The sequence below is a fragment of the Cadophora gregata genome (assembly GCF_030347475.1).
Source record: "Cadophora gregata isolate MNR1 chromosome Unknown scaffold_6, whole genome shotgun sequence".
NCBI lineage: Eukaryota > Fungi > Ascomycota > Leotiomycetes > Helotiales > Ploettnerulaceae > Cadophora > Cadophora gregata.
This window is the reverse complement of record NW_026695929.1, coordinates 2,205,733-2,228,174: the sequence shown is the minus strand read 5'-3', so window position 1 is coordinate 2,228,174 and position 22,442 is coordinate 2,205,733. Positions and strand designations below refer to the sequence as shown.

Genomic DNA, 22,442 nt, shown 5'->3' with positions numbered 1-22,442 from the left:
GATGATGATGAGAGAGCAAGGGGAAGAAGACCCACACACAGAGAGATCAGGGGAGGGGAGATAGGGCAGATACCCCTTTGTTTGTACCAGTAGCTGATGAAGAAGCCTCAACGGCAAAAAAAGAATCAAATCAAATCCAAATTCAAATCAAAGTAAATAAACGAACTAGTAACTTCTCAAATATGATGTGTGTGAGAGGAAATGCGGAATGAATGGTTTGTAGAAGAGGGAGAAATGAGAGGGAAGTCAAGTAAGTAAGTGCGAAGTAGAGAGAAGGGGGTGATTACTCATGACTCTCTTTGTCAAGTAAGTAAGTCATGAGCCACCCCGACCTCGCGTGATGTAGGTACGTCCCGATGGGTGCCTTGTGAGTGTATCCACCTCACACACCCAATGTCGAGTCGACATTGTCGAGTCACACGGTAGGTAGATGTCACGAGTAAGACCTTTTGTCGTCACGATATCTGGATCTTGAACTTGGCATTTATTAATTGAAGTAATTTCCAGACGTCGCTACTCCCTCTCTCTCTCTTTTTTTTAGTCGTTCTGTTGAACTTTGGACTGAGTTTTGGGTGGGTCGTCTGAGGATGGGTAGAGGTACAGGTACAGGCAAGGTGGTGCTGTGGTGCTGTGAGAGTGGGGTTTATTTCTAATACGATGGGTGCTTCAGGCGGTATGGGTAGGTAGGTAGGTTGGTAGGTAGGTAGGTACTTGGGCAGAGGAGATTAAACCAGCTGCCTAGGATGGATGGATAAGTGGCTTTTGGTCTTTTGGATTTAATCTACGTTGAGGTAGTTTGATATGTCTGTGGTGTAGTGTACATCTCCATCTATCTCTCCATAAGTTGATGGACTACGAATCCAGTCATCCATCCTTCTTTGAGGCTTGGATATCTGTACATTTCCCTCTCTCTTACCTTGTCCAACTCTTGAACAGGACGATACCTGGATTTCCTTTCCTATTTATCACGATTCTCTTCACAACACACAAACTGCCCAGCTGTCCACCCACACTCATCACTTCCGACCCAGATTATCCGACTCGAAAATCAACAGCGCGAAATTATGCCTCACGAATAACCCGAACAATCCCACAGCAGTCTGCATCGCCAGAATTTCCAACGCAAGTCTATCTTCTCTCTTAGCACCCCACCACACCAACCACAGATTCAAAATCGTGAAATTAGTACTTGTCACTATCACACCTTCTTCATTCCACTGCACTCTCGATAACCTCAGTTTATGCAGTACCGTAAGGATGAGCGCCACGTGTTTCTTTGGCGGGTACGTATACTCCGTCACAGACGCTTCCATGAGTCCCGTTCGGGCATTGAAGCGCGGGAGACGGTGACGCGGGCAGGGAATCAAGCGGAAGAGCTGAGGCGCGGAGTATACGAAGTTGAAGATCTGGGGAATGAATAGCAAGAGTAGCGTCTTCGAGAAATGACCACAGATTCCCACAACGGCGAAAACCATGCCAGCGAAGTAGCAGTATGTGTCTCCGACAAAGACCTTGGCGGGGTACCAGTTGTGGCAGAGCAGCGCGAGGGACACGCCGATGAAGGGGAGGAGCATGTACAGCGAGAAGAGATGGGAGTCCGTTGCTGGGTGGAGAGGGGGGAATGGTCCGATGAGGTAGAAGGCGTCGTTGATGACGAGGAGGAAGGCGATTACGAGGGATTGGGAGACTTCGATACCGTTGATGCCGGCGAGGATGTTGATGCTGTTGGGGCAGAAGATGGCGACGGCCGCCATGTAGACGTAGTAGAGGAAGCCGAGGTCGAAGAGCCCGCCTAGGTAGGGCCGGAGCGGGATTGGGATCACGATCTGTGTGACGCCGAAGTCGACGAAGTAGACGATTAGGAGGGGGATGCTGGCGATTCCGGGGATGAAGAATTTGTGGCGCCAGCGGATGTCAAAGAGGTCGTCGCCGACGCCTAGGATGCAGACGGATTGGAGGGAGAGGATTGCTGAGAGGTAGGATGCTAACTAGGAGTCGTTAATTTGAGAGTGGAAGGTGACAATCTGAAAAGGTAGGCAAAAACATATAGGACATTCCATTAAACTAAGATTTCTCAACTGGTCTGACAGAGTATCTGAAATAACAGCAAGGGAAACAAGACCGCCACTTGCTACGTTTGGAGAATAGCTCTGGTATTTCTGACATATAAACGAGTTTTGGACATTCAATCGCCAAATGTCACAGTACAAGAAATATGCAATACATAAAAAGGTAGATACAACAGAGGAGACTGTGGTTTAATTTCAACTGGATGGGAGAATGGAACCAATTTGATGAACACTGATCCATGACAGTTGGAGTTTATAATTGTGAGAAGTAGGACAATCCTCAGTATGCAAACAAAGAATATTGAACAAATACAGGAATGTCCGTACCTTGCTATGTGGGAATCTATGCAAGAACCTCCCAGTCTGCACATTCTCCATCTCCAGAACTACATCTCGATTTCCACCTCCCGATGTAGCTGCCACAATATCCTTGTAGAACGGAAACGGTATGAAAACAATGATCATCATCAGATAAACAACTGCGCATACCGCGCCCATTGTCTCAGGAATCTCCTTCTTATGAACCTTCGACATGTCCTTCCCCTTCAAGCCTGCCTTCATGAATGTCGGCCCAAGCCATCTTATCATCGAATACGACGCCGCGAACGCAATTCCGCTGAACGCCAGTGATGCGATGAGAGGTTCGCCATCGCCGCGAAAGGTGTTCGAGATAATGCCCACGCAGGCGAGTGTCAGGGAGAGGAGGCTGAGGGATTCAGTGAAGGAGAGTGCGGATGCCGTTGAAGTGGCCATTGGAGTATTCCGTATCACCATTCTGGTAACCGGTATAAATATGTAAAAGAGTGAATGTGAAGGGAGACAAGAAATGTCGGCTGGCGATTAAATGTTCATATTTGGTTCCACTTTCATGATGACGAGGCTTGATCGGCTCGCGAGGCTGAGGAAGATGCCACGAGTACCAGTAGCGGTAGTGGTACCTGAGCTTGCCTCTTCGGGCTTAGTACCATTATTGACATGTCTCCGGCAGCTGTACCGAGATTCCTCCTCTCCACATCATCCCTGAGCGAGTTACAGTATTCCGTTGAACTCATGAGGTAGCAATCTGCCTAGTTCGACCTCCACTCTCAACTCGCTCTGCCTAAGACAGCCTCTTTCTCATGGCAGACAATCTATTCTTTAGTCGAGACGATCTCGAGACGATCTCGAGATACAGCATTATCCGATGCCTGCCACCAGGCAACCTCTTTATTTGGTATTGAATGTCACGATTCAGGGATAGCTCTTCTCGTTAATCCAGTTCAAATAAACATCTCAAGAGCACATGATAGTTCTCATGAAGGTTGTCATGATGAATATCAATCCGACGAGATCGACAAAATGACCGTTTGCGAAGCATCATCTCTCTGAACGTATATCCTCTAACCAAGTTCTGGCGTGGACTGAGGACGGTCGACGTTCCGAACTGGCAGTGAGTCTGGCAACGAGTAGGTGCCATGAGTCGAACAAGATATTTATCCACACATCTTAATACCTACGAGATTTCTTCTTTATCCGATCTACGCGACGTACCCTTGCCCTTCGCCAATTCAACATATTTCGGACTGTTGGCTAAACTCAGTTTCAAATCTGTCCATGGGTGGCTTTTACACATCGATCCCAGATTTTCGTTTCATCCCGAATGGAGCCGCTCTGTCGGTATTCTGCATTTAAGCTAATGTCGCGGCTGCTCAGCCCGAGAAGCCTCGTTTCACCTCGTCAGATGTCTGTTCCCACATTTTTTTCTTGTTCACTATCGAAAATTTATTTATCCATCCTAGAGCAAGTTCATCTGACTGTCTTAACTGTTCAATGGCATATCGTTTTGCTGGCCGAACATGTTGTCGTGAAGCCACGATGACAAATGAATTGTGTGAAAAGATAAAAAGGTTGGCTCCAGGTACATTTCAAGCAAGTTGATATCTCTACCTGTCGTTGTTTGACGAAATTATCTTTGTGCCGATCTTCTGCCCAGCGGTAGAAGCTTTCGAGTTCCAGCCGGAAATTGTGTCAGAGCCAGGCCACTATCGGATATTGCATAACACGACATTATCAGTTTGATATCTTCCTAAATACCCATGCAGAATCTCTCCTTGATTCCGTTTGGTATCGGCAAAGCTGTTTATATTAGCATGACGCTATCGTTAATACATTTCATAATGTCTAGCAGTGACCCGTGAAAAGGGAAGCATGGTACCTCTTAACATTTTCTGAGCTTCAACGAGCTCTTCAAGACAGTTGCCATGAGGTTATTTCGCTACGTTGCTGGAGTTGTGTATTTCATGGGATCAGGTATAAGATTCTCAACTTACGTAGTTTTTGCGCTGATTCAGGGCAGTATATGGTCAAAGTGTGAGCACTCCATATTGCGATTCTTTCACAACAATATGTTACTCTTCGTACACAAACGAGTGGGGAATCTCGTACCGGGTTGCACTTCCTGATGTGGCAGCGGCACCATCTGATGCCATCATCCAAATCGTCGCTCCAATTGAGTTCGGCTGGGCGGCGTTTGCGTGGGGAGGTACCATGGTATGGAATCCCTTAACAATGGGCTGGGCAAATGGCACTGGCGCGGTGGTCTCTTCAAGATTTGCATAGTAAGCTGAAAACTCTTCCCAAAAAGTGTTCATCACTAACAAGTGCAGTGGCTTGAGTCAACCAGGAACATATGATGGCGCAGAATATTTCTATTTGCGTGGAACAGGCACAAATGCTACTCACTGGACTCTGACTACTCTTTGTCGAGGCTGCACCGCTTGGCCTAGCAACGACGAATCTATTGCATCAATCAATTACACTGGCACATCGAACGTTGCCTGTGCCCAGGCGAAGATGCCTGTTGTGGACTCAACAGATAATGCAACATCGTTCAACTTTCACGATAGCTTTAATAAATGGGAGCATGACATCAAGGCAGCACGAAGTCCATTCTTTGATGCATGGGTGAAAGCAAATTTGCTGTCATCAGACTCTTCGACCACACCCAGCACCACTGGGGGCCCAACTTCGACCTCACTAGTAACCTCGTCACTATCTCCCACGAACTCAGTGAGCTCGACTAGGCTTGTATCTACACACTCAGTTGTGCCCATTCCAACATCTTGCCCAGGAGTTGCCAATGCCAAATATGCAGGAGTAATTACTAGCGGATGGAGAGCTACAAAGGTCAAAGGCGGTATGGGAGCAGCACGAGGCCTCATTTTCGATAGTGTGGGAAATCTTCTCGTCGTCGAAAGTGGTAAGGGAATCATCGCACATACCCTTGGTACTGATGGTTGTATCACCTCCAGCAAAACAATCATCCCTCAACGAAGTCTCAGCCACGGAATTGCGTTAGATAGAAATGGGACCACGCTGTACGCGAGCTCAATGACAAGTGTTTGGAGTTGGACGTACGATCCGAGGGCTATGGCAGTGGTTGGGGCATCTAAGGTTGTAATTTCAGGGATGTCAAATTCCGGACATCCATCACGCACTCTCATAATCCCGCCACATCATCCTAATCTGCTTATTGTCAGTCATGGTTCAGGTGACAACTTTGATTATCCTTCAGGAGATATGAAAACTCAACGTGCGGTTATCAAAGTTTTCGACATGAGTGCTATTCCGGCAACGGGATACAAGTTTGTTACAGATGGCTATCAGGCTGGGTACGGACTTCGGAATGAAGTTGGGCTTGCATTTGATGGAAACAACATGTATGTCTTCTCAAACTCTGATGTTTGATACTGTCTAACTCGATCCTAGGTTGTGGGGAGTTGAAAATGGAGCAGATGATATCCGACGGACGGTTAACGACTCTGCACTTGATATCCACCAAGACAACCCCGCTGATGAACTGAATTACCTTGGCGACGTCTCGGTACCAAACACGAAATGGTATGGGTATCCTACATGCTACACTGTATGGAAACCAAGCGATTTCACCGACAAAGCTTTTGCAATTGGTGATCAATTCGTTCTAGCACCCAATGAAACCTTCAGCGACGAAACCTGCAAGACAAAATCCGAGCCTGCACGTCTTGCCTTCCAAGCCCACTCTGCACCTCTGGACGCGAAATTTGATTTCTCTTTCGAGAACCTATATATAGCTCTCCATGGCTCTTGGAATCGTTCGCCGACTACCGGGTACAAAGTTGTTGCTGTGCCATTCACACGAGCTGATGATGGCTCGTACAAACCTACTGCTCCGTCGAATAGTGCGACTGGGTACGTTGATATTTGGTCCAATGCTGATATGACTTCTTGTGGTGCCACTTCTTGCTTCAGACCTGTTGGTATTGCTTTCGATGCTTCTGAACGGATGTATGTCACGAGTGATGCGACTGCTGAGGGTGAGCTGTGGATTCTTGGAAAAGTATAAAGTGAGATAGATGGTGATTGAAGAACAGTTAGCATGGTGAGAAATAGTATATCTGGCCTTTGTACATAGTAACAAGATCGCAATCACTGCAAGAGAGCCGAGTCAACTAATATCTCAATACTCTATTCATCATCGAGATTGAGATCAGCCACATGAGACGCCAAGGTCAAAATCTGGGGAAGCGAGCTCGGGCGAGCCACAAGAACGCGCTTTTGATCCCTGTCTCGCCAACGCGTAAATAATGCCCTATGACGCAAGGTAAACACTCGTCATACCACGCTGATCAAAACAGCTTCAAGGTACTTAACAACGGACTGCATTATTCTACATCCCATTCTTTCCTTCCCGCAATTACATAAACTACAGTTCTAGTGATTAATTGGACAATTATCATTCACAAAATCACCAAAGCGCAAAGCACTCGCGGAATCCAGCTCCAACAAGGATGCTGCCACCAAACCTCGCAATGCAAAGGCTGCAAAGACCACAGCGAAATCTGATACTTCGAAAACTTCTAACGCGAAAGCAGGGGTTAAACCAAGCTCAAAAGCTACTGAGTCACCGAAAGAGAAAGCTTCTGCCACAAAGGATGCGAGTAAACCGAAGGCACAGGATGTAAAGTACAGCAATGCAAATACCGTACGTTCGCCCATCTTCCAGTTGCCCACAAGCCCAATCATTTGAGACTTAATGATTGATTGTCTTCCAGCTCTCCAAGAAACCCGAATGGGCGAACCTCCAATGGCCGAATATCGGCGATTTCCTCGACGACGAGGACCAAGATATGCCCGAGGATGGGCAACTTCTAGACGAGTTTTGCTACCGGGTATCTGACCTCGGCATTCCCGTCACAGAAGATGGAATGAAGCAGTGCGAGAAACTGGACAAGGAGTATTCGAAGAGGGATCAAGATAGACATGACATGCATATCTACAATGACTGGAATGGATGGGGCATGTGCGAGCTGTTGGAGAATTATGTTCGTGCTTCCTAAATGGTATTCACTTGGTCAGTTGTTAGAAGCTAATGATGTGCTAGTTGAAAGATTTCAACAAGGATATTCTCAAGAAGACAGCAAGTCCGTTCCAGAAGTGGGCGTACATTGAAGGACTAGCGGTGTTCCTCTTTGGTGCCCAGATGGAATTGGTATACTTCATCAGTACGTTCCCCATCAATATCGTCCCGCAGAGTTCTAACATTCAATCAGACAACGAGGATGGTGACCGCACAAGAGAGATTGCCCAGCTCTTCGGAACCATGATCCTCACTGCCTTCGAAGCCCTCCAAGAGCATGACTTGTTCAAACCCGACTCGGAAGTCAATAATATCGGTATCATCTCATTGATTCTTCTCCAGTTCGTGGAATGCGACGCTGTTGATTTGGACTGTGATTGGGCTCCTGAAGTTGTGCGACTGTGTGATGAGGCGGGTATCAAGCTTGATGATGTTGTGAGGAAGCAGGTCAAGGTTGACAAGAAGGATATCAAGAAATGGAGAGATGAGTACAAGAAGAAGCAGACGAAGAGTAAATATGCAAGTAAAGAGGATGGTGGGAATGGGTATAAGCATTTTGCCGAGAAAAAGGATTGGAAGCTGGAAGATGACTTGGAGAATGAGTGCAAGATGTGGTACGGGTGGGATTGGAAGCTTGAGGTAAGTTTGTTTTGTTGATGATGCGGAGTTGGGGCAGTCTGCTGACTACTTGAATAGTATGATGTCTTTCAGAAGAGTGGAAGTCATCCCGGAGGAACGCATTATGATATCAACAAGATGAGTAAGGCTCAGAAGAAGTCCCATACTCTGGGCACGAAGGCATTCTCAAGGAGGATTGGAATTGAGTCCGATGGGTACGAGTCCTGATCGGCTCTCCAATCGGCCGTTGTAAACTTGGGATCGAGACAGGGAACTGAATCTGCGAATATCTTAATCGTGTATGATAGTGTACAGTATGTAATAGTAGAAAATGGGGGCCTTCCGTCGTTTGCCTTGCTCCTTACCGAAAATGAGTGCATTTTGGAACCTTGATATCCTCGAGAACAGCGAGCCTCCGACCAAGCCACCTCCTCAATGGTCATTCGGAATCTCGCCTCCATTATCTTCATGCAGCGGGCTGCCCTTCCACGTCTTCAACATACTAGCCAAACCTTCCCCTCCGCCATCTTCACCCCTCTTACCCTCAAGCACACTCATCCCCAGCATCTCCTCATACAGTGGAACGCTCCTCTTCCAATCACCAGTGTACAACATACTACCCCTCAGATACGGCATCGACTCCAGACTCTCTTGAATACACGACAGCATCCAGCGACCGAGTCCCTTTCCTTGATGTGCAGGCTGGATAAACACATCTGTGAGATATGCCATGGTTACGAAGTCCGTCATGAGGCGGCCGAATCCGATGAATGTTGCGTTTGGAGGGAGGGAGGTCATATTCGTCCCATTTGAGGTTTCTTCAGTGGTGGAAGCAGATGGGAGGGAATAGACGCCGAAAGAGAGATTGTTGGCTAGGAAGGCACGAATGACTTCTCCGGGAAGGGGAGTTGCCCAGTACATCTCTTTGGTTGCGAATGCGGCGTTGACGTCGGAGACAGAGATGAGTGATGAGTTGGTCGTTATGAGATAATCATCTCGAGTCCATGTTCGGCTCTTGAGAGCAGTCACAGTAGATGTCATTGTGACTTGCAAATGGAATCTGAGTTGGATTGAAGACGCTGAGGTTATTCTGCAAGGCTTCCTCATGAGGCGATGGGTCCGAGAGGTGTGCGACGTCGAATTGGCGGAAGAGGTCGGAGTCTGGTTTGGGCAGTTCACTTGCTTCAATTGAGATTGGTAAGTATGTTTTCGACCTTTTATTCTTCTGAAGTATGAGTCAATGGCCTCTCACTTCCGCTCGCTGATCTGATAGATTGTGTCATCACGACGCCCTTGTACCCCACTCTTTTTTGAAAGGCGTCGCGTCTGGAATTAATGTAATATTTGCCAGCTCATATACAATTAAGGCTTATAAGGATTCAGTGCCCTTTTTAACGCACATGTTAGAACAAATGTCCATTTCGTGAAACTTTTTAGAGGCAACGTGTGGGAAGGTACACTTGTTGAGTAATAGAAATACAGAAGCTCCTCTAAGCGAGCTTCTTTCAGGGGGGTTCTGCGGGGACAGTCACTGGATGAGCTTCAGCGTCTCACTTGAAAAACATTACTGACTCTAAAGTTGAGCTTCCACAACGGAGGCTGGCTTGATCATCACTTGCGTCACGAAATAAAGCACTGCTATTGTAAGTAGTGATGTCATGTGAAATAATTAAGCCTTTAGATGAGGACAGGTAGAAGATGAGCCAGAATGATCCAGTTCTCTATTCTCTATTTCTCTTCATGACCGTCTTGCCTGCTATGTCCTTGATCTCGCCTAGTCACTGAGAGGGGTAAAGCTATTCTGCTTGGAAAAGTTTTGCCGCAAAAAGATTTGGGTCCTACCAAGACAAAAGCCACAAAATACAAAAGGGAAATTGATTTGTGTGATCACTACGAGGGTCGAACTCGCGACCTTGGCGTTATTAGCACCACGCTCTAACCAACTGAGCTAAGCGATCGGTTTTGGGTGACTTTAAACGACAAGTTATTGTTGTTTGATGACGAAATTCTGCTTATTTGAGTTTATATTAGCTACAAAAACTATCTACTGAAGTGTGGGCTCGCTTCGCTTAACGATTAGGGGCTTCGCTAGCCTGCCCCTGCCCCGCTCCAACCCCCCCTTTTGCAGATGCTCTTCTTCTCAGTCGGCCCAGCTTCTTTGTTCGAGAGTTATCTGATCGGAGGTACCTTGTTCGTCTGTTTTTTTTTTCTCTTCGAGACTCTTTTCGCTACTAGCCCCCTCTTTCCAGGATTTATTTCCCTCTCTTCCTACCATTCAATTTTCCCGTGCTAGCTACCTATTTAGCAAAGGCAAACAGCTGGGCCAATCTTTTGTACTTGAGAAAGAAGTTTATTACGACTACCTTTAATCCATGTACACTATTCAGTATTCGGCTCCAGTCTTTGGATGACGAGATGTCTTCAGCCCAAGAAGTCGGCATTACAAAAATATTGCATCGACTAGGTTCCAGGAACTCAACTTACAGCGCACCAACCATTCCCTCCAACAACATCAGAAGCCCATACGCACCAGGATCAGGCACTCCCCTAGTAGTAGACTCATCCAGATAGCTCGACCTCCCCAGCTTAGCCTCCAAGTTCTTCGTAATATCCACTCCTTTCTCCGCATCTACCAAAGCCTTCTTCGAATCACCAGTCTTCGTCAATGTCTCCACAAATGGAATAAGACAATCCAGACACGTCCTGTCTCCCAATCTCGCTCGCGTATATTTCAGAAGAGACTGGAGAGCACCATCTAATGCTTCGGCAAAGTTTGACGATTCTTGAAGGCTTTGAGCTAGTGATGAGAGGAAAATGCAGTACAGGGCACCAGATGTGCCGCCCATGTTGACTTCAAGATCGTCGACGAGATCGCTCAGAGTCGATGGCAGTTTGGAGAGATCTGCTTTGCTGATATATGACAATACCTGCTTTGCGCCGTCTCGCAACGTGTATCCACAATCTCCATCGCCGACGATTGTGTCGTACTCTGTGATTGTCGGTTCTTCTTTGATGACACGCTCGCATCCTGCAGTGATAACTTTGCGTACTTGAGGGTCCGAGAATGTGAGCTTGGATGTAAATTCCCTTGGCTTTGTCAATGCAGAACCACTGCTATTGGCCAAAGCATTTGTTGCTTTGACTTGTGGCGCCAGAAATTTGGATGGAACCGCGCAGAGTGATATAGACCATCCTCTAGCTGGTGACTGCTTGTTGACAATTGTGGACTGGGTAATATAATATTCTATTTTCTTGTTCGCTATTGTCTGTTAGCACAGTCCTTTTCCATGATTTCTTCTTAGCATACCCAGAAATTTCGAGATCTCGTGAGCCAGAATATTGTTTTCTAAACGAGAAAGCCCGTTGATATCAGAATAGTGAACTGAGTACACATTTCCGGTCCCAGTTGAAGTAGTGGATGCAAGAAGAGCACTCAAATCTTTGTCGATTGATGACTTGGCCGATTTGAAAGCTACCACGCCATCTCCATGGGTAACAGAAGGTGCGTCTCCGGTCTTCTGCTCATGGAACTTGGATGTACTTTTTGCAGTCGCCTTGACAAAAAGTCCCAGAAGTTCTTGCGTTTCCTCAAAAGACGCTCTGGATACAGTCAGTTTCGCTCGAATAATTCGCAGCTTTGGAATACACTTACTTCACTTCAGGTTTGGCAGCGAGCAGCAAAGACAAAGCATGATCGAATTTCAGTTCTCCTTCAACAATATGTTCTGCAACCCCCGAAGCAGATTTCAAGTCCTGCTTCGTTCCAGTCCTAATCACAAGGACTCCATTCTCCACCGGGAATCCGCTATCTTTCAAAACCTTTACCAATTCTTGTGTCGATACAGCTTTTTCGCTCAGCTCTACTGTGAAAGCCGCCAGATGAGACTCGTTCAAGATCTTACTCGAGAGGTTACCAAGATTTCCAACAGCAGCAATCAAGACATCTCGACTTTTGGCAAGAGCAGTATCAATGACAACAGCTTGTCCACTAGCTGTCTCAACAACTTTGGTGGAAGGTCGCATGAGAGGAAACAGGCGACTCCATCGTTTAGGATCATCAAGTTTGAGTTGCGAGGGGCTGTATGGAATAGTTTGCTCGACGATAAGAGACATGGTTGAAGATATGATACAGGATTTGGCTCTGAGAAGCGACAGAAAATAAAAAGATACAATATACAACCATGATCACAAAAGGTCTTGTGCTTCGGTCATAAAATGACCAGAGCTTCTCCACTTGATCGTCAACGGAATGCCCAAACCGGCAATCCGAACTGCGGGGTGAGCTCCCTCCTGAAGAACCATTGCCATACTTTACGAGTCTAGGCTGTACGAAAAGATTCGCCTTCAACGGAATGCCATTTTGAATACAAGCAGTAGTTCTACGTTTTCTTTAACCACCTTTACATGCTGTCCTAATTGCAGAAAATATATATCATTGAGTCTTCATCTACTCTCCAAACATCAGACGAACTTCTACCCCGCAACCCCGCATTCCACAATAATGGCAACAGAAACTCAAACAAAACAACCCACAAAAGAAACCTTCCACTTTATTAACGATCCTGCAGATGCGATCAATGAGGCTGCAATTGGCCTGACAGAGCATAATCCCAATCTTTCTTATGCACTTGCGCACAAGATAGTGTATCGAAGTGATCTTGATACTTTCCGGAAAGACCATGTAACGACTATTGGGTTTGCAGGAGGGGGACAGTGAGTAACAACGCTCTTCATATTTACATCTAACCAGTACGAGTATCTTGAACCCAATTGACTAACTCATCTCTAGCGAGCCTATGTTTTCAGGTTTCGTCGGCCCTTCCTTTCTCTCTTGTTCAGTATCCGGAAACATCTTCGCCTCACCCACAGCAGCTCAGATATTCGAAGCTATCAAACTCTGTCAGCCGACAGATGGTCCCTCGAAAGGGATCTTGATCGTCTGTGGGAACTATACTGGCGACATTCTCAATGCAGGTTTAGCAATTACTCGCGCCACAGCCGCTGGATATAAAGTCAGATTCATTCCAGTTGGTGACGATGTAGCCGTCGGTAGAAAGAAAGGCGGCAAAGTTGGGAGACGAGGATTGAGCGGCCATGTTGTTGGTCTGAAGATAGCTTGTGCCCTGGCTGATCAAGGAGAGAGCTTGGAGAGAGTCGGTGATGTGATGGAGTATATTGCTGCGAATTCCGGGACTATTGCTGTGGCTTTCGATCGGTTGGTCCTCCTCATTTTTGAGAAAGAAAATCCTTGACTAATGATTTATTACAGAGTTGCACTTCCAAACAACATTATAACTGAAATCCAGATCATCCCTCCAGATACCATCGAGCTTGGCCTCGGCTGCCACGGCGAGCCAGGACTTCGTCAAATTTCCCCCATCCCAAGCCCGGAGGCACTCACAAAAGCAATGATTAATCTCGTCACCGACACCTCTGACGCGGACCGAGCATTCATCCCATTCTCGAAAAGCGAGAAAGATGAAGCTATTCTCTTGGTCAACAGTTCCGGGAGTACCTCCGATGAAGTGCTCGCTCGGTTCGCCGAGTTGGCAATCGCTGAGCTGGAGGATCAGGGTATTGTTGTTAGGAGGATGACGTTGGGACCGATGGTCACGAGTTTGAAGCAGAGTGGATTTGGGTTTACTGTTTGGAGATTGCCGAGGGAGGATGAAAAGGGGCCTCTAATTAGAGATGAGGCTTTGAGGTCTTGGGATAGGAAAGTAAAGACTGCTGTATGGAGGCAGTGATTGTATATTACGGTAATAAGCTGGAACTTGAAGAAAGATACTAGACACTGAGGGACGAGATATCCACAATGCAGAGAGCCAAACAAAGTCCTGTACATATTCGGTTCAAGATATCCTTTTCCTGATATGGGAAGTGAGATTCACTTGCTTGGTATGTACTCCACCAAAAACAATATTGTGAAGTGCTTCGCAACATATGACCATGCTGGAACAAAAAATAAGTTGTTCGTCGAACACTGGTCCCTGAACCAGAGAAATTACTATGCCACTCCTTCAACACTTCTCCCCAGACACACTTCTCACACATCCGACGACTTCTTGCCCGGTCTGGAGTCAAAACCACCGTGAATATCCTCCCTACTAATCTCCTCACCAACCAACGCACGCTTAGCCGCCTCCTCAGTCTCCAAGAACTCTTCCTGCTCCTTCCGACTCTTCTCCAAATCCACAAAAAACACCAGCACCAAAAAGCTAACAGCGCTCAATGCCGTCAAGAAGTAAAATGGGGTACTGTTGTTCCCGCTCGGTGTAGCGTCGATAATGGCTGAGCTGACCAGAGGGCCAATGAAACTGCTCGTCTTGCCGATAATGCTGAACAAGCTGAAGAAGAGGAACTCCCGGCCACGAGGCGTGACTTCACTGATCATGATTTGAGAGTATGAGTACCAAGGACAGACGAAGAGTCCATAGAAGGCTTGGTAGGCCCAGACTTCCCATAAGTGATGGAAGCCAAACTTTTGTGTCCAAATCCCAATCATTCCCCAACAATCCAAGATGATGATATTGAAAGCAACGATATTGAACATTGTCTTAGTGCTCAATCTCCACTTTTGTTGTGCCCACCAGAAAGTGTAGATGCCGATGGCCTGTGCTGTGATACCAACTATCAGGACGTAAGTGAGTTCCAGAGTGTTGTAAGCCACAATGCTGTTCTGGAGTGTGCCGATCACTGTTACAGTTGTGTTCAAGGAGTCGCCGAGAAGAAAGTACCCGATAAGATAAATAAGTGACTGCTTAAGATGCCAGATTTGGCGAAGTGCACGGTACAGCTGCCAAAGACCGACAGTGATGATGTTCATTCCGGGAGGAACCTGGTCACGTTAGCGGAAGAAGCCCAGTCGCTTGAGTGGGTACGAACTTCTTGCCCAGCCCTTCGTTTCTCCTTGATAAACCATGGAATAGCAAGAAGAAGCCAAACACCACTGGCAAAAGCAATAAGCACGGAAAGACCCCAGTTGTTGTTTTCGGTTGATTTGTTGACGTTTAGTCCAAACATGATGCCGACAATGATAGCTAGAATGACCACTTCGCCAAGGGACTGAATGTAAAAGGCCATATTTGACAACTCAGAGCGTTTGAGAGTGTCTGCGTAGTCATAATCTTCACGAGTAATCTCTCCTGCTTGATATTGCTCTGCTTTCTCGCGTAGTTGTGGCGTATTTCGTGCAAGCCCAGGAAAGCTACAATTATGAGCAACGACATAGAAATCAAATTTCGATGGTACTTACGCAGCAGTCCAGAAAGTGAGTGTGGTTTGGTATGCAATGACTAAATTTCTGTGAACAAATTTCTCTTTCACGTCAGGATGTTTATAACTTACGTCCAACGATATACATGCCAGCGGCTATCTGCCACTTCTCAGGTGTGTGAACCCCGAGCCATCCAAAACCGACTCCCCAAGCCACCAGAGAAAGCCCAATCAAGATATTAGGTCTCCAAGTCCCGAAATCTGGCCGTGTTAGCTACCAGCCAATGTAAGGACTGTACACCCTATCACGAATTACCAGCAAAGCTGCCCAAGAACAGAAATACAACGATCTGGATTGCAAAACTGATGCCATTGGACAGGAGCACGATGCTGTTGATCGTACGTTCTCTAGTTCTAGTTAGTTCATCACTTTCAGATACTACAGAATTAATTAACTGACCTCCCAGCAAATCTCAAAGATGTTCCATCCCCAGCAGCCTGGTACAGCAAATTCTGAAATGCCGTTGGAGCAAAGTTGAACAGCGTCAAGCCATTGTTACCAATGTAATAGGCATAATAACTCCAGATCTCGTATTTATCAGTCTCCCACTTTGGATCGAATTGATCTGGTGCTATGGGGTGATCCGAGATAGACTCTTTTGGGCCCCCAGTAGATTTTGGAGGATCTTCCGCAGGTGCAGACGAGAGATCCAAAGCTGGAGCTGCTGAAGCCATCTTAGCTAATAAAAGTGGTGATGACGATGTAAACCTCTGATATATATTTCTCAGTGCATTGTTTTTCCAAAGATGTAAAATGTCTCAATCGATCAATCGCGCCATCGAAAATAGTAAACAAGAAAGAGAAAGTAGGGGACCCTTCGGAAGTCAATTGTAGTTGCTTGAATGCAACCCACAGACTAGGAAGGATCGAAGCTGATCCGTTTTTCCTAGCCTTCCAGAATGCCCCTCCATCGCCGTCTGATTTGTGGCGGGCAAGAAGCTTTTGCGGGGCTTGCATGCAGAATGACAGAGGCTGCTGCTAAGCTTCCACTAAAATGCCAGATAAGCCTGCTAGCTTGGCTAGATTTTCAGTGGAACGCTGAACCCGCACGGAGATTCCTGGCTGGATGGCTGGATCTTGTGGGCAGTTTCTTTGGGTTAGGTTTGCTTTTACCCGCTGCGGAGCAGGTTGAGGTTAGGGAAACCCTTACTTTTTGTTAGGGAATCTCCACTTGTCACTGCGAGGTTCTTGGGAGCTGTCACGTTGAGCCCTGTGAAAGCTATCAAAACATACTGCCATTGGGGACTGTGGGAATATCTGTTCGATTACTCGAATACCGTGAGAAAAGGACGCCCATAAAACAAACAGTTTGGGAAAGGCGCAACAAAGATATTCGGCTCGCAAGCCCCTCTGCTCTCCAATGTCAGAACAAATCACCACTCCTCGTCGACGAAAACGAATCTTGTATCTCCTACTTGGCTCAGTCAGAGCTTGATCTAGGCTTCACGACTCTTTCGGTAGCTGGCCTGCACAATCGCTTCATCAGCAACCATCTTATGCGGTGAAATCTCCTGAACGACGTACTTCTTGCTCAACTTGGAGGCCATCGACAACCGGTGCAAGTTCGCTTAGAATCTCATATGCCTTCTTGTGAAATTCGAGTTGGGCGGCAATAAGGTCGGCAAGGTTTCGGAGTGGCTCGGGGGTATCAAGTACCTGTGTATGTTAGATCTGTGTGTTGCTGAATGCCAGGAGATACACACATTCTTCATGACGCCAACAGCTTCCTCCGTCTGGCCGACAAATTCATCCTCGGCTTGCTCAATCTCAACTCTGGCCTCCTCAGAAGGATCCTCGTGCTCAGCTCCGTCAGATGCCTTAGCATTTGCGCCCGGAAGGTGCCAGCCAGGGTTCTTTGACTTGGCCTTTGCAGCATCAAGCAGCAATCTCGAGTTTTCCACTCCTTTTCTGGCCCGGGTTGCAAACATCAAGTTGGTATTGAGAGTTGTGCTCCAGCCTGCGAGGAATCGGCTCTGGATCTGCGAGTCCTGGGCGAGTCTGGCTTCACCCACACGCTCGCTAGCCAAGGCATACTTCTCGAGAGCGGTAGCAAGTGGGTCCTCTCCAGTACCAGAGTGTTGTTGCTGGAGCAGCTGGCTGCTTGCCAAACTGGCACGGGCGATGGCATGGTTGAAGGTCTTGGGCTGTGGCTTTGCGGATGGCGGAGCAGTAAGTGCTGCTTGGGCTTCGGCAGGTGTAGTAGCGGATGAGAGGAGGTGTACTTTCTCGCTGACTGTGCGTCCCAAATCACCGAAGCTCTCCTTGATGTTGGCAGGGTAGTCGTATGCTTCGTTGGAGTATTGGGAACTGCCAGAATAATATTGTTAGACAAAGGCTCCATGGCAGGTATTATACTTGATGATACTTACGTAACTTGTAGCATCTTCTGATGAACCTGCTTCAAAGCATCGACTCTCTTCTCCAACTCAATGTAATCGGGAGGGAGCTGGGTCTGCGAGTTTGTTATCAACAGCCGTCCATGCGCCGTTGAGCAGAACAGTCTCTAACCTTATCCTCAGCCTGTCCAAGCTGCTCCTTCACATATTGTTGTGTGCGAGCGGCAAACGGTGTGAACGAAGCCCTGTGGTACCATAATTAGATCCATATTGCTTCCAGGTCAGGGGAGATAACCAGCTGTTTTGATCAGGGATCTTGGAAGGTCGGGAGGGCTTACGTGAAGTTCTTTCCGAAAGCTGATACTTTATCCATCTTGATATTTGAAGGGAAAAGCGTGTGTGATTGAAGAGGAGGTGGAGAGTTGTTTGTTTATGCCGTTGGGGATGGTCGACTTGTGGAGCCTCGAGGTTCTGGAAGGGCAGCCTGCTAGCGTCGTAATCGCTCAATGGCCTTTCACGTGCTCTTCTCGACGATCAACAATTTGCCTACCTATGTACCTAGATTGAGCTGTGCCACAACAAAACCATGAGTCTATTTTGAAGGATAGGCGATGCGCTTTGGTCTCTTGACTTTATCTACCAGTCTACAGCTGGACGTGGCTCTTATGTCTTGGATGCTCAATCTGAGCAAGAAACAACCCAGCAACACCAAGAATTTTCTGAATAATCCTCCGAAGCAAATGTGGGACTCATAAATCATCGAACCTGACTCTGTACAGGTTTTTCGAACTGACAAGCATATGCATAGCACTTTTTTGTTTTTCCCTCGTGCCTTTGGTTATCTAGTCTAAAACAGACTTATTGTCTGCCCAAGAAGGCTCAATTCCTTTGCAAACGCCCTCATAATCCAGGAACAACTGTTTGTCCAAGCTCAAATCCGGTGTAGTCCAGAACATCGTCCATCCAGTATCAGGTAGCTTCCATGTGCCACGAGACCTCTCAAAGTACCACTTGTTGACCGGGTTATTTCTCCTTGAACGCCAGACACACCCTTCCGGGAAGCAATCCCTTACCATTGCCTTGAAAATCAAATCCGCAACTCCACCACTACCTTGTGCTCGCTTCAGTACTGCAAACTTATCGAGATATGGCACCATCCTCGCTCTACTCTCCGGAGATCCGTCATCCTTTACACCTGGCGGAGTTTCCCAGGTCAAAAGAGCACCTCCTTCATATTCGCCTGCAATGATAACACCTGCGATTCGGCCATTAACTCGCTTGAGATATTCCTTGACGTCAAGTTTACGGCCAAAGGAATCCTCGATTAGGTGGACTAGACGAGGAAGATCAATTTGTGAGTCCGTCAGTGTTAGCTGAGACCGGCCGGGTGTTGGTGGTTTCCAGCGACCAAATTTTGGATTTGGGAATATAGTAACTGACATCCCATGCTTTGCAAATGTTGTCGGAGTGATACTTTCTGCTGGGGATACGACCTCGCTCGTAGAAGCTTGAGGGCCGAGGCGGCCAGCAGGAAGCGATGACGAGAACACAGGCTTGTCTGTGAGTAGGTTGTGAATCAAAGGATTTCGCTGACGTCTAGTACCAACTCTTGCTGCCTGAAATGGCGCATCTTTTCCGGAGTTGGCTGCCTCTTCTGGCGTGGTCAAGAGAGCCGAAGAGCTAGGTGGTAGCAACGAGAGAACTGATCGGACTAGTTGAAGGTTCTGGAGGTGATACCAGTTATCAGGTTTTGGCTGCTCCGTGCTGTCCTGCCCTGGTCCATGAGCCAACAGCTTGGAGCCACCGAATTCGGTTTCAACGAACTTGGACAACGGGTGGCTGAGGCTCAGATCAGATGTTTGTTCCTCTCTAGCTTGAGCATGCAGAGCATTTTTGGGACCATTAGGATACAGTCCTTTAAGTAGGTCCTGCTTGGCTGGCTCGAACTCTTGCTCCATGTTTAAAAACACATGGTAGCCATTGTTTCGGTCCGTCGATGGAATGCCCCCAAGAGGATCCAAAACAATAAGCCGATCGAGTGAAACTTCCTTCCTAAGAGCCTTGAGACGTTCTTGAACAACATTGGGATCTTCGTCAGGCAAGAGCTCTGTTGGAAGACCAGCCAGTTCTTTGGTAAGAGCTAGAACGATATCAGTGGCCAGAACAGGCACAGCTGTTTGGGATACATCAGTATATCCAATTGAGGGAATAACTGGAATGATACTGCGTCTTAATGGAGTCATAAGTAGCTTGCGGAGGGTAATATAGGCGCTGGTGTGCTTGAATTCAGGTCTGACAGGTTCCTCCGTGACGCCGATAACATTATCAACAAGCCTGGCACCAGTTTCCCCATTGGCGTCTATTGCGGCAATAAGACGGCTTGCCTGCTCTATCTCGAGTGTCCGCCAATCCGTATCTCTTTCCCCTTCCCGTGATAACGAACCTGTGTTATTGCAATCGACAACTACCACACTGATCAATCCAAGTCGAGCAAGTTGTGCTAACGTCCTTCCAATTCCACTGAGTGTCTCATCATCCAAAGTCTGTGGAGCTCTTATCTTCACCAAAGCAACATGAAGTTGTGGTCCTAGCGAGACTTTTGGAAGCTTCTCGGGCTGCTGTATGAATCGTGGACTTTCTTGAACAGCCGCTGGCCCATAGAATCCTCCCAAGTTGACACCACATGATCGTTCTTTCGTGGGGGAGAGTTTTGTACTTGAGGGTGGCTCTTCGGCTGGGGTAAATCGTTGAATATAGGAGCGAGCTTCTCTTTTCGTGGCAGATGAACCCAGTACGGATAGAAAGAAGTCCTAGAATGAGTCAGAACTATCCTTCATGGTTATCCGTAGAGAAAGTACCTTGTCAATAGCCCTTGCCTTCTTCTTAGCTTTCTGCTGATTTGATAAATCCTTCACATGCTCCTTCGCAAGCTCCTGTCTCAATTGATTGACGGGCACCTTGCCAGATCCATAACTCCTCAGCCCATTATCCAAAATATATTCAGAACGCCTTCTGCGCTTCGCCCAAAATTGTATCTACCGTTCTGTTAGACAGTTCTGTACACCGCTCATGACTTTCTTAACTTACATTATGACCAGCCACTTGTCTGCCCTTTTTCAAGGCTAATTCCTGCAAAATCATGTTGCATATTGGAACAGTATCATCGATGTAAATCCATTGGAGAGGTTTGACGTGCAAGAAGATTTCTTTTGCAAGGCAGTGTGACTCCAAAAATGATGTGGGGAAGATTGTTTGGATGTGGTGGATTCTGCTGATCACATCTGCGCTAGCTTATCGTTATCGGGACTTCATGTGCCAATGGATACATGGACTTGGAAAATGACAGCATTTGTTAGCCATTCCTTGAGAGCAATATTTGCATTGTACAATTGGTTGTTCTACAAACATCTGTGTTTAGTAGTTGAACTGACAAAGAAATGCCAGGAGCTCAGTCGGCACGGTCATCCTTTCTGACATGGAGATTCAACAGCCGAACTGGTGGCGCGTCACGGATAGCCGTCCTCGGACAACGGTAGATGTCTTCGGTAGGTAGCGGTAACGATGTAATTCCTTCTATTACCTCAATCACTCCAGAACAATAAGAACTTTTATTCCCTTGAATCCTCATAGCAAAGATTATACACTACATTGACAACATGGCACCTCAAGTAGCATGGATTGGATTGGGGAACATGGGCAGAGTAAGAAACCCCTCATTCAGCTCAGATAGTTAGCACTGATTCGGGTAATAGGGCATGTGCAAGAACCTCGTTGAAAAAGGACCACTCGACAAACCCCTCATCATTTTCAATCGGACGGAGAAACGAGCAACAGATCTCAGCAAGTCATTGCCATCTGGGAAATCCACTGTATCCTCGTCCATTGAAGATTTGGTCTCCAAATCAGACATTGTCTTCACCTGCGTTGGGGACGATGCTGCAATCAACAGTACTATTGATACCGCCGTGAAGGCTGGTGTCAAGGGCAAGCTATTCGTGGATTGCTCTACCGTCCACCCGGAGACCAGTGAAGGCCTTGCAAAGAAAGTCACAGAAGCCGGTGGGGAATTCGTTGCTTGCCCAGTATTTGGAGCTCCAGCTATGGCAGATAACGGTCAACTGGTCTGTGTACTTGCCGGGCCAAAGGAGAGTGTCGAGAAAGTCAAGCCATACACCAAAGGTGTCATTGGAAGAGCAAATGTTGATTTCGGTGGGCAAGCTGTCGGCAAAGCCACTACGCTGAAGATCATTGGAAACACATTTATTCTCAATATGGTTGAAACACTGTCAGAGGGCCATGTTTTGGCAGAGAAATCCGGACTTGGTACTGAAAACCTCCATCAGTTCATCGAGACAATGTTCCCTGGTCCATACACTGCCTATTCGACAAGAATGCTATCTGGGGATTACCACAAGAGAGAAGAACCATTGTTTGCTGTTGATTTGGCTAGGAAGGATGCTAGACATGCACAGGCTCTTGCAAAGGCTGCTGGAACTCGGTTGAAGGATGTTGAAATTGCGGATGTGCACTTGGCGCAGGTGAAAGCTCATAAAGGAGAAACTGGCGACATTGCCGCCATTTATGGCGCTGTTAGGCAGGAAGCTGGACTGCCTTTTGAGAATTAGTTCATCGAGTAGGAATTGATAAATAAGTTTTGTTGGTGATGTTGAATGATTATCACTGAAATGTGACTTGGGTTGCGAGAGTCTTTTGCTTACATAATAAGACAAGCTAGGTAAGCTTTGGGGATGCCTGAGCCAGATAGC

General features: G+C 47.0%; 10 protein-coding genes and 1 non-coding gene across 14 annotated transcripts; 4 read left to right on the top strand and 7 right to left on the bottom strand.

Moving 5' to 3' along the window:
* Positions 1–258: 258 nt before the first annotated feature.
* ALG7 (tunicamycin resistance protein) lies at positions 259–2,943 on the bottom strand. The gene is made up of 2 exons (XM_058506182.1): positions 2,397–2,943; positions 259–1,988 (listed from the first exon to the last, which is right to left on the bottom strand). Exons 1-2 carry the CDS (start codon positions 2,841–2,843, stop codon positions 1,017–1,019), a joined length of 1,419 nt encoding a protein of 472 aa, XP_058358707.1. The 5' UTR covers positions 2,844–2,943; the 3' UTR covers positions 259–1,016.
* Positions 2,944–3,015: 72 nt separating this feature from the next.
* ONS95_012548 (uncharacterized protein) lies at positions 3,016–6,540 on the top strand. 2 transcript variants are annotated; one of them, XM_058506180.1, is made up of 5 exons: positions 3,016–3,514; positions 3,569–4,358; positions 4,405–4,666; positions 4,715–5,767; positions 5,817–6,540. In XM_058506180.1, the coding sequence occupies exons 2-5, from the start codon at positions 4,310–4,312 to the stop codon at positions 6,430–6,432; spliced, it is 1,980 nt and encodes a 659-aa protein (XP_058358705.1). In that variant the 5' UTR covers positions 3,016–3,514; positions 3,569–4,309; the 3' UTR covers positions 6,433–6,540. The 2 variants fall into 2 exon arrangements, with proteins under 2 accessions (XP_058358705.1, XP_058358706.1); XM_058506181.1 differs by having other exon boundaries at positions 3,016–4,666.
* A 110-nt stretch (positions 6,541–6,650) lies between these two features.
* Positions 6,651–8,340, top strand: ONS95_012547 (uncharacterized protein). 3 transcript variants are annotated; one of them, XM_058506179.1, is made up of 4 exons: positions 6,651–7,071; positions 7,142–7,411; positions 7,471–7,591; positions 7,640–8,340. In XM_058506179.1, the coding sequence occupies exons 2-4, from the start codon at positions 7,217–7,219 to the stop codon at positions 8,101–8,103; spliced, it is 780 nt and encodes a 259-aa protein (XP_058358704.1). In that variant the 5' UTR covers positions 6,651–7,071; positions 7,142–7,216; the 3' UTR covers positions 8,104–8,340. The 3 variants fall into 3 exon arrangements, with proteins under 3 accessions (XP_058358704.1, XP_058358703.1, XP_058358702.1); XM_058506178.1 differs by having other exon boundaries at positions 6,651–7,411; positions 7,640–8,085; positions 8,143–8,340; XM_058506177.1 differs by having other exon boundaries at positions 7,142–8,085; positions 8,143–8,340.
* ONS95_012546 (uncharacterized protein) lies at positions 8,341–9,499 on the bottom strand. The gene has a single exon (XM_058506176.1). The coding sequence runs from the start codon at positions 9,169–9,171 to the stop codon at positions 8,497–8,499; it is 675 nt and encodes a 224-aa protein (XP_058358701.1). The 5' UTR covers positions 9,172–9,499; the 3' UTR covers positions 8,341–8,496.
* Positions 9,500–9,948: 449 nt separating this feature from the next.
* On the bottom strand, positions 9,949–10,022 carry ONS95_012545. Its single transcript has one exon. It is a non-coding gene; the product is annotated as a tRNA-Ile (tRNA).
* Positions 10,023–10,195: 173 nt separating this feature from the next.
* DAK2 (Dihydroxyacetone kinase 2) lies at positions 10,196–12,253 on the bottom strand. Its single transcript, XM_058506175.1, has 3 exons — positions 11,717–12,253; positions 11,372–11,664; positions 10,196–11,323 (listed from the first exon to the last, which is right to left on the bottom strand). Exons 1-3 carry the CDS (start codon positions 12,175–12,177, stop codon positions 10,545–10,547), a joined length of 1,533 nt encoding a protein of 510 aa, XP_058358700.1. The 5' UTR covers positions 12,178–12,253; the 3' UTR covers positions 10,196–10,544.
* A 62-nt stretch (positions 12,254–12,315) lies between these two features.
* On the top strand, positions 12,316–14,069 carry ONS95_012543 (uncharacterized protein). The gene is made up of 3 exons (XM_058506174.1): positions 12,316–12,777; positions 12,854–13,279; positions 13,334–14,069. Exons 1-3 carry the CDS (start codon positions 12,566–12,568, stop codon positions 13,809–13,811), a joined length of 1,116 nt encoding a protein of 371 aa, XP_058358699.1. The 5' UTR covers positions 12,316–12,565; the 3' UTR covers positions 13,812–14,069.
* A 41-nt stretch (positions 14,070–14,110) lies between these two features.
* On the bottom strand, positions 14,111–16,014 carry ONS95_012542 (uncharacterized protein; the record flags this gene model as incomplete). Its single annotated transcript, XM_058506173.1, has 6 exons — positions 14,111–14,902; positions 14,950–15,271; positions 15,320–15,359; positions 15,412–15,540; positions 15,596–15,687; positions 15,740–16,014. 6 exons carry the CDS (start codon positions 16,012–16,014, stop codon positions 14,111–14,113), a joined length of 1,650 nt encoding a protein of 549 aa, XP_058358698.1.
* Positions 16,015–16,806: 792 nt separating this feature from the next.
* ONS95_012541 (uncharacterized protein) lies at positions 16,807–18,049 on the bottom strand (the record flags this gene model as incomplete). The annotated part of the gene is made up of 4 exons (XM_058506172.1): positions 16,807–17,647; positions 17,710–17,792; positions 17,849–17,921; positions 18,015–18,049. The coding sequence occupies 4 exons, from the start codon at positions 18,047–18,049 to the stop codon at positions 16,909–16,911; spliced, it is 930 nt and encodes a 309-aa protein (XP_058358697.1). The 3' UTR covers positions 16,807–16,908.
* A 469-nt stretch (positions 18,050–18,518) lies between these two features.
* Positions 18,519–20,817, bottom strand: ARG2 (Amino-acid acetyltransferase, mitochondrial; the record flags this gene model as incomplete). The annotated part of the gene is made up of 3 exons (XM_058506171.1): positions 18,519–20,486; positions 20,535–20,711; positions 20,764–20,817. 3 exons carry the CDS (start codon positions 20,815–20,817, stop codon positions 18,519–18,521), a joined length of 2,199 nt encoding a protein of 732 aa, XP_058358696.1.
* A 273-nt stretch (positions 20,818–21,090) lies between these two features.
* Positions 21,091–22,412, top strand: ONS95_012539 (uncharacterized protein). The gene is made up of 2 exons (XM_058506170.1): positions 21,091–21,377; positions 21,429–22,412. Exons 1-2 carry the CDS (start codon positions 21,333–21,335, stop codon positions 22,299–22,301), a joined length of 918 nt encoding a protein of 305 aa, XP_058358695.1. The 5' UTR covers positions 21,091–21,332; the 3' UTR covers positions 22,302–22,412.
* Positions 22,413–22,442: the final 30 nt, after the last annotated feature.